Below are 13,918 nucleotides of genomic sequence, written 5' to 3'. Positions count from 1 at the left end.
ATGTGGTGAGTGCCAATACAATTGTCACATTCAAAAACAGATTATATAAATTCATGGATAGCGATAATAGGTGGGGTTAGATACATGGGAGCTTAGACTCAAAGGAACTGCCTTGTATAGGCCTACCGGCCTCCTGCAGATTCCAACGTTCTTATGTTCTTATTAGGCTCACATTTCTCATACACAAGAATACAACAAATGAGTGATTCAAAGTTAGATTTTGAAGCTGAAATCGCACTATCTCTGCTCAAGCTTAAATTTGCATGATCCCTTCAAAAACTTATCCCTAGCATAATTGTAGAACTCCCTTGCACACACGTATATGCATGCATACCTATATACATGCTTTTGTCCAAGTATAGTTACTGTTGTAGGTCACGAGACAGGTCAGATACCATTTTGATGTCTTGTGGGCCTTCTCTGGGTTGTGCTTTTGGAATGCCTGGTTTTGGTTGCAACTCCCATTTATATCTATATATATAGGCTGTTCTTCTCCACCTGATGCTAAACTCCTATAACATTCCAAGTGGAGCCTTCACATTGTATGAAACCTCTTAGTTTTCATACAATGTCTCACCAATGTAATCAATCTCTCAGGAACCATCTGCCTTTTTTCAACTTTGTCAAATGCTTTGCTTAAAACTTTGTACATATGTGAGCTACCTCAAATGCCAGCCGTCTTACTCTTTTGGGTTTACTTTATGATAATTGTAAATAGGAGAAGAACAATGCTTTCTAATGCATGGTAGTTAGCTCTCATTGTTGTTCATGGAAAACTCTCTCTCTCTCTCTCTCTCTCTCTCTGGGTTATAATGCACTTTCTCTTTGCCTGAATTATTTGATCAAGCATGGGTGATTTATCTAGCTTTACCTAGTGTCTGCACAAGCTAATGTAATTGGTTATGTTGGGTTTTGATGGCTTTGCATGATGTATTTTTTGCTTCCTGCTTTATTAAACTATCCAGGTCCAATGGCTGTTAGTGATGAGGTACAGGTACATTTGCACGTTTGTCGACTTCTACACAAAGTTTGTCGACTTCTTCCCACTTACAGCTTATGGGGTGTCCAGGCGCATACGCTCCTTTATCCACAGGTAAATTTTTATCATTAGTTTCCGCACTTGGATGAATTATTTACTGCCATGTCATCACTACTTATGAATGTAATTTCAAATAGTCAGTTTGGATGCTAAACAATCCATCTTAGAAAAAGGTAGCCTGATGTCAAGATTAAGTCAGTGTACATGATTTTCCTTTGAAGTTTACCTCATCATCACCGTGATTGATTTTTTGCCCTCAAAAATAGATGCAAACATTCAACAATCTGGTGTAATAAACAAAACATATTCAACATTGGTAGAATCATTTAAAAAATTTGTCATACAATCCATCCACGATATTTTCCCTATATTCAATATTAGTGAAACGGAATGAGTCCAAGCTAATGAGTTTGCTACTGGTAATCATTATTTCTTTAATCATGTATTACCACAATTGTTTTGAGGTTGCAACATGTTTTGTCATCAATGCATGTAAAAGTCCGTGCAGTCATACCACTCCAAATATTTATCTCTGTTTGTTGCTTCTCACAACTGTTTTATTTCATCAATTTTATTTCAATTAAAGGCTCACTTTAGTTCTTCTATAAAAGTTATTTGCCTTGCCATATTGTTTGCACTAATTATGAAATTTAATCATATCAGACATTGTCATTACCATCAATTGATTATGTTTAGGCATAATATAAGAATGTGATACAAAAGATGCAGATTTACTGTTCATATGTATAATGACATCTGCTTTCCTTAGATGGGCAAGCCTGCAAGGATCCTGACTGATCAGGGACGTGAGTTTTGTCCCTCGGTAAGTCTTTATGTTACTGTTATTTCTGTTGTAATTCATGGAATGGTCATCAGGATGTAATGTTATATTCAGGTATACCTGAGAGCTGCATCATTACCAATACAGTTGTAAGAGGAGGACATTTACATCATCTAATGCTTCGTTAGCTATAAGATGCTGAACAAACCTCAGGTATTATTAACATTGCAAACAAATGATACTATTATAACACCTGTTGTATTACTGCTGCTACGTTGACCTCTTCATTCCCAACAGATCAACGACGAAATCTGCAAGTACTACGGGATCCGGAGGAGTATCACGTCTGCCTACCATTCGCAGACTAATGGACTGGCAGAGAGAACGAACAAGACTCTGGAGACCAGGCTTGCCAAGCTCTGCAACGCGACCAAGACCGACTGGGCCAACTTCCTGGATGAAGTTGCTTACAGAATCCGCACCCAAAAGCAGCGGACCACCGGGTTCACACCTTTCCGGTTGATGTTTGCTCGTGAGCACCGGCCTCTTCACTAGGTAACCACCAGTGTTTGAATTAATAGAACACTTTCATCCACAAACAAAAACAAAATATGAAGAGTTGGTCTTGTGCCTAATGACTGTAATTTCAGTTCAATTTATTGAAATAATTATCTTTAGGAAGAAATTACATTTGATCCTGAGGCTTCTGCCCAAACAGAGGGAAGGAGTACCACACCAGAAGTAAGTAGAAAGTGGATTCATATGTAATGTGCAAATTCTGGAAATGTGTATATCTCACAAGAATTGAAGAATATGTCTAGTACCTCTCAAGTAATCTTCTTTTGCAGTTTCTTTTGTTACAGTTCTTTGAAGAAGTTGTTGAACTGCCCTCTTCCAAGGACATTGCGGAGTGTGTCAAAGAGCAGGGCCAGAAACGTGAAGAGCTGCACTCCAAGGTCTGGCTGAAGACGTCATGTGTAATATTTCCTGATGCTAATGTTCTAAGTCTGGCAGTAGTACCGAAGACAAATACCATAACTTTTACATTTTTTTTAATTTTTTTTTTTACGTTGTTGCCTATTGCGCCGGTAGGCATCTTCCCGGTGGGGCCTGATGGTCGGCCCAAGGCTTCTTTCAGGTGGGGCCTGATGGTCGGCCCAGCCCGTTCTGGCGCAGGCGAGTGTTTATAGTGGCGCGGTGAGTTCACGATCAGTACCTAAGAAAGCAGACCTACTTTCAAGGCCTGCTCGACCCTCACCCGTCACAAGGCTGTGGTATACTTGTTGGAGGTTTACTTCAGTATACTTGTTTTCCTCCCCACCTGCTAGCTTGAATGTTCTAGGTGGTGCATGGCAATAATTAGTTCCACATTCCTCGCAATCAACACTGATGGTGGTGTCCCATCTGTTAGCAGCAGGTGTTACTACTACGTTCTTCCTGCATCCTCGCTTCTTGCATTGGAGCTCAGCAACCATAGCACGTAACTGGCTTCCAGTTACGATATATTTATCGTCATACTCTTCAGTAACAGCAGGCAAACGGCTGGATGTAAGGTGAGTCCTTGTCAATGCACGTGGCACGCGAAGCGTGGCAGCAGCAGGTGTTGAAGATGACGATGCAGCAGGTGTGGAAGCAGCAGATGACGATGCAGCAGGTGTTGATGCAGCAGATGATGATCCAGCAGGTGTGGAAGCAGCAGATGATGATGCAGCAGGTGTGGTTGGTGATGGAGGCGGGGGTGGAAGTACCGTGGCAGGCAGCATGTGTGGTGGTGGTGGTGGCTGCAGGCCAGCATCCTCACTCTCACGTTCAGCAGCGATGTTTTCCTTCCTCTCCCTGCCCAATACCCAGGCTCTTCTACTCTGTAGTATTCTCCTCTTCAACTTAGGCATGTCTGTGTTCAGAATTCGGAAGCAGATCTTAAAATAAGGCACGGATCAGTACAAGATAAGCAGGAGGAGCGGCGGCATGTCATACCCCTCTGGCATCTCTTCTCTCTCTGATCGGCGTGATCGCTATACGCGCTGCTGGCTGCTGGCTGGGAGGGTTGGGAAGGATGGTTCAGGATGCCAGAGGTATGAGAATGTGTTTTCACTTCATTATTTCTTCATAAAATAGTTATTTCAAGCGTAAAAAAACAAACAAAAAAACATGCATACTCCTCCCTTACTTGCGCGTCACGGACATTTAATAGACATTTAAAGGGCTGCTCGCTAGGCCCTTTAAAATTGCGGTAGAGAAAAAAGAACTTCACCATTTGATACTAGAGGGATACTAGGTGTTGCCTGGCTGTAGAACAGAAAACCGATATTTTTCACCCGCATCTACAAAAATTAAGGCGAATCTCCCCCTTAACCTTCCTTCTCCTCCTTCCCCTCTTCCCCCTCCTGCATCTCCTCTCCGTGCTCCTCCTCCAAGTACTCCTTCTCCTTCTCCTCCTCCATCTCCTCCACCCCCTCCACCTCCTCCTCCTCCTCCACCTCATCATCATCATCATCATCATCATCATATACATTTGGCTCTTTTAAGAGTTGAATCACATCATGGGATAGTGATTTTTCCGGTTTGAGGTACTTTGCTTTCCTATGACATGCTACCAGGGGATCAGATGATGCAAGAAGCCAATGGAACAAGTCTGTGTTGATCCGTACTCGTGAGTTCTTACATGTATGACTTAGTCTAATATTTCTCACATCCTTGTGTCTAGCTTCAATGGCTTCTTCAGATGCCTGTCCGACAGGGATGCACGTATTCTGGAGGATATGAGAGCCATGCATCAACATTTTATGCATAGACACAGGCATATAATACCAGCCATATAAATTTACATATAGATGTGCAGTGTCCTCAGCAAACTTTTCATATGTTTTATGATCAATCTCGTATCCAGAGTTTAGTGCAGCAAGTAGCACTGCTAATCTCCTGATCAACTCTTTATCTACTCCTGTGATCTCTGAAGTCCTTTCAAAGTCCTTGAAAAATCTCCTTGCTGTGTTCCCATTATTGCTTGTCCCACTACCATGTGTAGGGATGTCCACATTCAGTCCTAGTTCTTCCTTTAAAGATGTTTGAATTTTCTTTTTTTCTTGCATGAATACTTCTTTAGCTTGTACTCCCCTAACAGCCCAAGTCTTGAGATGTTTTCTGTATCCAATATGAAGTACGCATTCCATGCTGTTGATCAACAAGTGCAGTGGAGATATCCCAAAAGCTGAATATTCCTTTACTACTTCTTTGTTCTTTATTTCTTGTAGATTGTTCATGGCAGATGGCTTTGTTACTGGATGACAGAGGTAACACGTAGCAGCTGAAGGTGTTTTCGTCACCGCCTGAATTACCTTTCCATCGACCATCGTTAACATTAAGTTGTGGTGAACTTTTACTCTGTCTTTAACACTGGGATGTAACTCTTCGATTTGCTTCTGAACTGATTCATGCTGAAGTCTGATCAAATCAGGTGTCTCCTTGCTAAACTGAAGTCGAAGTGGCCGGCAATATGCAGTTGAAGACGGTGCACTGTTATACCATATTACTTTATTAGTTGCCATCACGACCAGTTTTATGGGACTAATGAAAGTTGCAAAAAGATCACTCTCACTTATGTCTCCGTGTGCATCCTTTTCATATTTTATGTCATACAATGCCTGGTTGCCACTGCCATGAAACCCATATTTAGTCGTAAGTTCTAGTTCAATGTTATCATTTTTGTCTGATTTGATCAGATCTAGTGCACTCTCCTGGCACCTCAGTAGACTTGCAACTGTGTGGTCTAACAAGTTCTGAAGAGGAACTTCAACATTAAATTCATTCACTGCAATATTTGCTGGATAGCAAGTTTTTTTCATTTTCAGGACAGAGTTGTAAGACGGATATAAGGTACAATGTCTCTCCTTCTGCACCTTTCTCAGATAGCAGTATGTACTTTTGCTCATATTTGTATTTATAAGGACTGCAAGAGTTTCATGGGGTGAGAGTGGTGTTTCTTGTTGACTGTTTAACTTTTTAACATCTTATGTGGCCTTCTTGGGGTAGTCATAGTTGCTTCTGCACAGCTCTTGGCTGCATCAGATCTCCCTGATTGTCGAAGTTTCATCTGAGTGGCATACACGAGCTCCTCTGTTGATTTGTCTTGACGTAATTGCTGGGTTCTTCTCCTTTTCGTTCGTTCACTTGCATCCTTGAACTCAAACACTAATTCTCTACCTCTTTTCTGTGTATTCAATGACCGATCCTTCTCACAGGTTGTGAAACAGACATTTTCATCGTTAGCTGCTAATGTTAGTTCCGTTATCAACCACTCTTCATTCCCTTCAACAAACTTTGATGCTAACCTTCTGGCTTTCTGCCATCTTTTATGAAATTGGTGCTTTAGAGCTGCAATGTCATTTTTTTTCATGTTTCTCTTATGTTTAAACTTCTCTTGGTGTTTTTCCACAACCTTTTCAAGTGAACCCTCAAATGTGTGTGTGCCTTTCAGAGCTAGATACTCTAATAGAACGTCTTCCCTTGTCAGGGACGCCATCTGAAAAGACAAATAAAATAGCTCTGAAAAAAAAGTGTAATTACGTAAGTTTACCTTACATTACACATTTTCTATAATTGCGTTAATGTTTCTGTACTTCAGGAGTAACTTAATAATTTCTTTCTCATTTTGAAATCTTGTGTCTCCCTTCACAATATTTAAAATTCTTTCTATGAATCTCATTTTCTTGAGTCACATATATATCTATAATCATTCATGTTGCTGTTCTGGCAAGAAATTCTATATGACAATACACCTACCCTCTCGTACTGGGGTTTCTTTACGCGGAGCCCATCAACGACTGACCGTACGTTGACGTTTGGTGAGGTCTCTGAAGAAAACGGTAACTTTTGTCGGTAAAGCCGCGGTAAAGTTAAATCATGGCCGCGGCAGCTTAGGGGAAAGTCTGAGGGAAATTGATATAGCTTTTGAATGGGCACCTAAAGGCAGCTAAGTTTTGCATATGTTGTTCCTATATATTTGCCCTACACGGCTGCAGCTAGTACATCATTTTATACTCCTTTATCTGTTTTGTATATGGCTTGTATCAAAAGCATGTTATATCATAACATTGATACTATGTATCACTGGTATTCCCACTGTCTTCGAAATGGAAGAGTAGGGCATGTTCACTTTCAAAATTTCATTGCCGTATGTAATAAAATAATAAAATTACAGCCGTTTTTTAATTTTAATGAAATTCATTTTTGTCGTGCAGTTCATTAACATGAGATGATTTTCTCCCGAAAACCTTCGGAAATTGTCGTAAGTAAGGAATATCAGCTCCCCAGTTCGATTATACGGGTATAGCGTTGCCTTTATTTTTGGCCAGAAAATGACGCTTATGGACCACTGTGCGTCGCCACCTCTTGGGAAGAGGTATTTCTTGCCTTGACAGGGACGCCTTGATTACCTTGGACTGCGTTATTTTTTTCTGCTTCTAGCACCGATTGATATTTCAAGGCGGATGGTCTTCAAGGGCTTGGGTGTGACGTCCAGAGCCTTGCAGTCCCTCTTGTACAACACCCATGAATTGCACACAGTGTGAGGGAAAACGGGAGGCCACGATCTCTCGCCCTCAGTATTAAAATGTAATAGCCAGGAATGCCCTAATAGCCCTTTGGAGAGGAAAACAGCACAAAAAAAGGGTGAGTGTATTAATACAAACAAAAACAACAAAATGACCACAAAGTAATCAAACCACTGTAGTGTGCAAAGGGGTTGGCCTGCCGAGTCACCGGGGTTGGGTGCACCGGTTGTAATCCTCTCAGCTAAAGGCCAGGGAAGTGAAGTCCATAGGCTGGAGTGCAGTGGGAGACAGCAGTGGTGACTTGGTCGGAAGGTAAAGCCAGGGTAGAAGCAGCAAGGAGCCCAGACACGCAGCTTTCCCAGTGAGACGAAGGACCAGCGTGAGGTTGAGAAGGCGAGGTGTGCACCCTGTGGTGGTGAGCTGGTGTCTGCCTTAGCCCGCCAGCCGGGTTATGACGTCGGCTTGGAAGTAGGAGTAGCCAGGGCGGTAACGAGGCCGGCAGACTTAACGTGGCCGGCAGACTTAACAAGGCCGGCAGGGCGTAGTTACACCCACACACGGCCCCCCAAACAAGAATCTGCTTGAAGTAGATTACACCAAAAGTTAACAAGACCTGCTCAGTAGGTCAGCACCCAAATTATCTTTGCCTGCCACATGAACGACTCTGAACTTGTAGGCTTGAAGAGACAAAGCCCAACGAAGCGGTCTATCATTCTTTCCTTTGAATGTTGACAGGTACAAAAGAGGCTTGTGATCTACCTCCAAAATAATCTCTTTACCGCGTAGGTAGAAGTCAAACCTGTTGATGGCGAAGACGACTGCAAGGCACTCTCGTTCAATCGTGGAGTACCTTGTTTCACGGTCGAGTAACTTCCGACTGGCATAGGCGACGGGATGTGGACAGTCGATGTAGTACTGCAGAAGGACTGCTCCAGTCCCACGGCTGGAGGCATCGGTCCTCAGAACAAAGATCAGATCCGGGTTCGGCAGACGAAGCACTGGTGGCGAGACCAACTTATCCTTGAGGTATTTGAACCACACCAACAAGTCTTCACTCCAAGCCAAGGGTTCGGGAACATTCTTCTTGAGCAAGTCTGACAAAGGGCCGGTGTATTCAGCTGCCGTTTTGTATCATCAACACCAGAGAGCAGTTCAGCATGCTCTCTAAAGACAATTCCTCTCTTTCTACACAACACTACATTCACACAACACACACACCTTTTCCCAAAATTCAAAATTCAAAATGGCTAACGAAAACAACGCCTCGGAGTCCCCGCCTGGGGGGGGGGTGCATAAATTCCCCCAGGGAGGACTCCCCTTCTGGCTGCCGACTTGAGAGGTATCCTGATAACTCCTCGAACCTCCTCCTTATCAATTTCTGCAACATTCGCAGTCTCCGTTCTAATTTTCATTCTGTGGAACACCATCTCTCCTCCTCTAAACCTCACCTTCTCTTCCTCACCGAAACACAGGTTTCTGAGGCTACTGACAGCAACCTCTACTCTGTTCACTCCTACTATCTCTATCCTAAATTTCAATCCAAAGCTGGATGTTGCGCCTACGTGCGTCACGACATCACTTGCTCTCGTGCCCACGACCTTGACTCTTCTGAATTTTCCACCATCTGGCTAAGACTTCATTGTCATTCTATTACTAAATACATATGTGCTGTTTATCTCTCACCTAACTCTACTAACTATGTAAAATTCTTTGACTATTTGAACTCTAAAGTGGAGCACATCTTGACTCACTCTCCCTTCGCTGAAATCTCCACCTTGGGAGATTTCAATGTTCACCACCAGCTTTGGCTTTCATCCTCCTTCACTGACCAGCCTGGTGAACAAACCTACAACCTTGCTCTCCTCAACGACCTAGAGCAGCTGATTCAGCACCCTACTCGTATTCCCGACCGTCTTGGAGACAGGCCCAACATTCTAGACCTTTTCCTTACCTCTAATCTTTCTGCTTACTATGTCAAACTGTACTCTCCGTTGGGCTCCTCCGATCATAACCTTATTTCTGTATCCTGTCCTATCGCTCCTGTAAATCCTCTGGACCCGCCGAAGAGGCGATGCTTTTGGCATTTTGCTTCAGCTCGGTGGGACGACCTGAGGATATACTTTTCCGATTTCCCGTGGAATGATTACTGCTTCCAGGAGAGAGACCCCTCTGTGTGTGCTCAGCGCATCACAGAGGTGATTGTCTCTGGAATGGAGGCATACATTCCACGTACTTTCTCCACTTCTCATGCTAAAAAGCGTTGGTTAAATCACGCTTGTTCTCGTGCTATTAAAGATAGAGAGGCAGCTCACAAAAGGTTCCAGAGCCTTAGAACTCCCACTAACTTTGACCTTTACATTTCAGCCCGGTATCGTGCCAAATCTATTCTCCGACTTACCAAAACTTCTTTTATTAATAGAAAATGTCAACACCTTGCTTATTCTAATTCTTCCCGTGCCTTCTGGCATCTAGCCAAAAATATCTCCTCCAATTCCACTTCTTCCTCTCTCCCTCCTCTCATTAACCCTGACGGCAGCACTGCCGTCTCATCTGTCTCTAATGCTGAACTCTTCGCTCAAACTTTCTGTAAGAACTCCACCCTGGACGATTATGGGCATATTCCTCCTACTCACCCCCCCTCTGACTCCTTTATGCCTGTTATTAAGATTCTTCCAAACTATGTTTTCTATGCCCTCTCTGGCCTCAACTCTCAGAAGGCTTATGGACCTCATGGAGTGCCTCCTATTGTCCTTAAAAACTGTGCTTCTGTGCTGACACCCTGCCTGGTCAAACTCTTTCGTCTCTGCCTATCAACATCTATCTTTCCTTCCTGCTGGAAGTATGCCTTTGTACAGCTTGTGCCTAAGAAGGGTGAGCGTCCCAATCCCTCAAACTAAAGCCCTTTAGCTTTACTTTCCTGTCTATCTAAAGCTTTTGAATAAATCCTTAACCGGAAGATTCAAAAGAACCTTTCCACTTCTAACCTTTTATCTGATCGCCAGTATGGGTTCCGCAAGGGGCGTTCTACTGGTGATCTCCTTGCCTTCCTAACTGACTCTTGGTCATCCTCTCTTAGCCGTTTCGGTGAAACCTTTGCTATAGCGCTGGACATATCAAAAGCTTTTGCTAGGGTCTGGCACAAATCTTTGCGTTTCAAACTACCCTCCCACGGTTTCTATCCTTCTCTCTGTACCTTTATCTCCAGTTTCCTTTCTGACCGTTCTATCTCTGCGGTGGTAGACGGCCACTATTCTTCCCCTAAACCTATTAACAGTGGTGTCCCACAGGGTTCTGTCCTATCTCCCACTCTCTTTCTGCTGTTCATTGATGATCTTCTTTCCAAAACGAACTGTCCAATCCATTCCTACGCCGATGATTCCCACTCTGCATTACTCAACTTCTTTTAATAGAAGACCCACCCTACAGGAACTTAACGGCTCAAGGCTGGATGGAATATAACGCTTAGCCTCAGACCTTACTATTATTTCCGATTGGGCAAGAGGAAACTGGTGTCCTTCAACGCCTCAAAAACACAGTTTATCCACGTATCCACTCGACACAATCTTAATAATAATAATAATAATAATAATAATAATAATAATAATTTTATTGCCATGAGCATACATAACTTTCATATTATTGGATTTCATACATATATATTAGAACACATGGCAATGAGGACTGATACCTAAAAGGTATATTTTGCCCTTATTACTTCTTATAGTTTACTATACCCTGTTCAGTTATGAAATATATTTCCGCTTCATTTGCTAAGATATGGAAGACATTATATTTCATATTTACCCCCAAAAGTTTAACTTTGCAAAAGATTATAATTTCAATCTCCAACATTAACTCGTACTTGAGAATAATATACAGTACACATTATTGAAGCGACAGGTACTTTATAACAGTAATAATAATGCATGTCCCATGTACAAATTAGCAAGCTACAAAATACATTCCTAATTTTCCTGTAAGTATTCTTTAACTTTACGTTTGTAAGTTGACATTGAACACTGATGGTCTACATTTAACGTTATTTCATTCCATATATGAACACCCATGTAGCGGAAGGTCCTGTGTATTAGCAAGGTTCTTCCCTGAGGCACACGCAGGTTTCCCCGCTGCTTGGTGGGGTAGAAGTGAATGTTTTCATTGGTGGAAAACATGTCCCTCATGGAGCTAGGAACCATCTGTTTTGCAAATTTGAACATTAGTTTTGCGATACATTATTGATAGACTTTTTTGAATGGCAAAATATTAAGAGCCTTAAATAATTCGGCAGTATGATCTCTAGCTCCTGAAGAAGTTATTATTCTTATAGATCTCTTCTGAATCTTTTCTATTACTTGGATGTGACAACTGCTGGCAGACCCCCAAACCTCCAGTCCATAGGTTAAATATGGGTACACAAAAGAATTATACAGAGTAACTAACGTTTCAGAATTTAGATATGTCCTAGCTTTGCATAATACCCCAATACTTTTTGCAATTTTATTTTTAATATGTATAATATGATTAAACCAATTTAGTTTTTCGTCAAGTATAATGCCTAAAAATTTTGTAGACTCTACTCTCTTCAGTTTTGTCTGACCAATATACACATTCGTGTTAGTATTAAATTATTTGCCACCAGCTCGAAATACCATATAAGGGGTCTTAGATATATTCAATGAAAGCTTGTTAGCCTGTATCCACTTAACCAGAGTCTTCATTTCAGAATTAATGGAATGAAACAAATCAACAAAATTTGATCCTCTTACAATTAAATTTGTATCATCTGCAAAAAGTATTGTTGTAACATTTGGGGAAATATTTGCAATATCGTTTACATATAGTAGAAACAACAGTGGTCCCAAAATGGATCCCTGCGGTACACCAGATTTAATGTGCAAAGTACTGGATTTGTTTTTATTATAAACTACAAATTGATTTCTATGTGACAGATAACTTTGTAACCATTTATGAGCTGTGCCCCTGATCCCATATGTTTCTAGTTTATTTAACAGTATTTCATGACTATAGTCTCCCAAAGCCTTTGTGGTCTGGGAGGCTGTGGTCCGACCTGAGGTGGAGCCCGTCTGAGCGTTGCCACTTCTACGTTTCGTCCACCCATAGCTGTCCTAAAAATAGCTTGACGATCCCTAGAGAGCTTTCCCTCGCCCTAATTGCTCTAGAGCTCCGCCCTCCCCCCCTCCTCTCTCTCTCTCTCTCTCTCTCTCTCTCTCTCTCTCTCTCTCTCTGATGGATGGATGCACGTTTATCGAGAGAGAGAGAGAGAGAGAGAGAGAGAGAGAGAGAGAGAGAGAGAGAGAGAGAGAGAGAGAGAGAGAATGTTGCCCTATCTGCACTTTATGTATTTTGTCAATTGGAATGTTAATGGACAAGGACACACACACACACACACACACACACACACACACACACACACACACACACACACACACACACACACACACACACTTAATTTTTTGTATTTTGTGTTTTTTCTTATTTAATCTATTTTTTCTTTTTTTTCCCCTTAATGATTATCTTCTGTCCTTTGCTTTTTATTTGATTTGTTTTGTCTCTTTCATGTGTCTTTCTTTCTTTCTTTTTCTTTCTTTCTTTATCTTCTTATTTCTTCTTTCTCATTAAATTTATTCCTCATTTTTTATCCTCTTTTTCTCTTTCGTTTCTTTTTTTTCTTCTATTCTCTTCCTTTCTTCCTCCCCATTTTCGTCAATTCTTTGTTTTTTCCTTTGTTTTTTACTGTTTTTTTTTTTGTTAACTTGTATCTTCCCTTTATCACATTCCTCTTTTTTCCTCTCTGTTTCTATTCTTGTTTTCTTTCCCATCTCCTTCCTTCTCTTCCCACCTTTCTCCTCCTTCTTTCCCTGACAGTTCGGCCTGTCCTTCACAATGGGATAATCCCCTCGTCTCCTCCCTTCTTCCCCCTCCTTCACCCGCCAGCCAGGTGACCCATGTGCTGCGTGGGCCGGCAGCGTCGCAGAGCTGAGGTGTCACATCCAATAAAAAAACATAATGGTCATTTGCTTTTAGAACAAACACCTTGACGATTACAAACGTATACAGCTTTGTTGTTGCATTTAGTATTTACGACATACTTCATTGATGCTTAACAAAGCGAGAAACACTTGGCCATCACCGTGGTGGGCACCTGAGCGGCAACGCTGGAGGAGTTCCTCAGCCGCGCCGGAGAGACCAGAAAGGCTTTTTTATAGTATAACTGTGTCAAAGGCTTTGCTTAAATCTAAGTATACCCCTAATACATAATCACCCTCATCCAATGCCTTTGATATCTTGTCTATTAGAGTGATTAATGCAAGATCAGTACCATGCTGCTCCCGAAAACCAAATTGATGTTTGTATAACAAATTGCATGATTTTACAAATTCCATCAACCTTTTCTACATGATTCTTTCAAAAATTTTAGAGAATATCTTTCAAAAATTCTAGAGAATACTGTGAGTACCGATACTGGTCTGTAGTTAGACATCAAAGTAGCATCGCCGCCTTTATAAATGGGAATGACTTTGGCAG

General features: G+C 41.8%; 1 protein-coding gene across 1 annotated transcript; it reads right to left on the bottom strand.

The window, feature by feature from the left end:
* Positions 1-3,341: 3,341 nt before the first annotated feature.
* On the bottom strand, positions 3,342-4,603 carry LOC126987062 (putative keratin-associated protein 4-16). The gene is made up of 3 exons (XM_050843730.1): positions 4,514-4,603; positions 3,798-3,858; positions 3,342-3,601 (listed from the first exon to the last, which is right to left on the bottom strand). Exons 1-3 carry the CDS (start codon positions 4,601-4,603, stop codon positions 3,342-3,344), a joined length of 411 nt encoding a protein of 136 aa, XP_050699687.1.
* Positions 4,604-13,918: the final 9,315 nt, after the last annotated feature.

The sequence above is a fragment of the Eriocheir sinensis genome, chromosome 6 (genome assembly GCF_024679095.1).
Source record: "Eriocheir sinensis breed Jianghai 21 chromosome 6, ASM2467909v1, whole genome shotgun sequence".
NCBI classification, from domain to species: domain Eukaryota; kingdom Metazoa; phylum Arthropoda; class Malacostraca; order Decapoda; family Varunidae; genus Eriocheir; species Eriocheir sinensis.
Note: the sequence above shows the minus strand (reverse complement) of the source record. Positions and strands in the feature narration are given on the sequence as shown.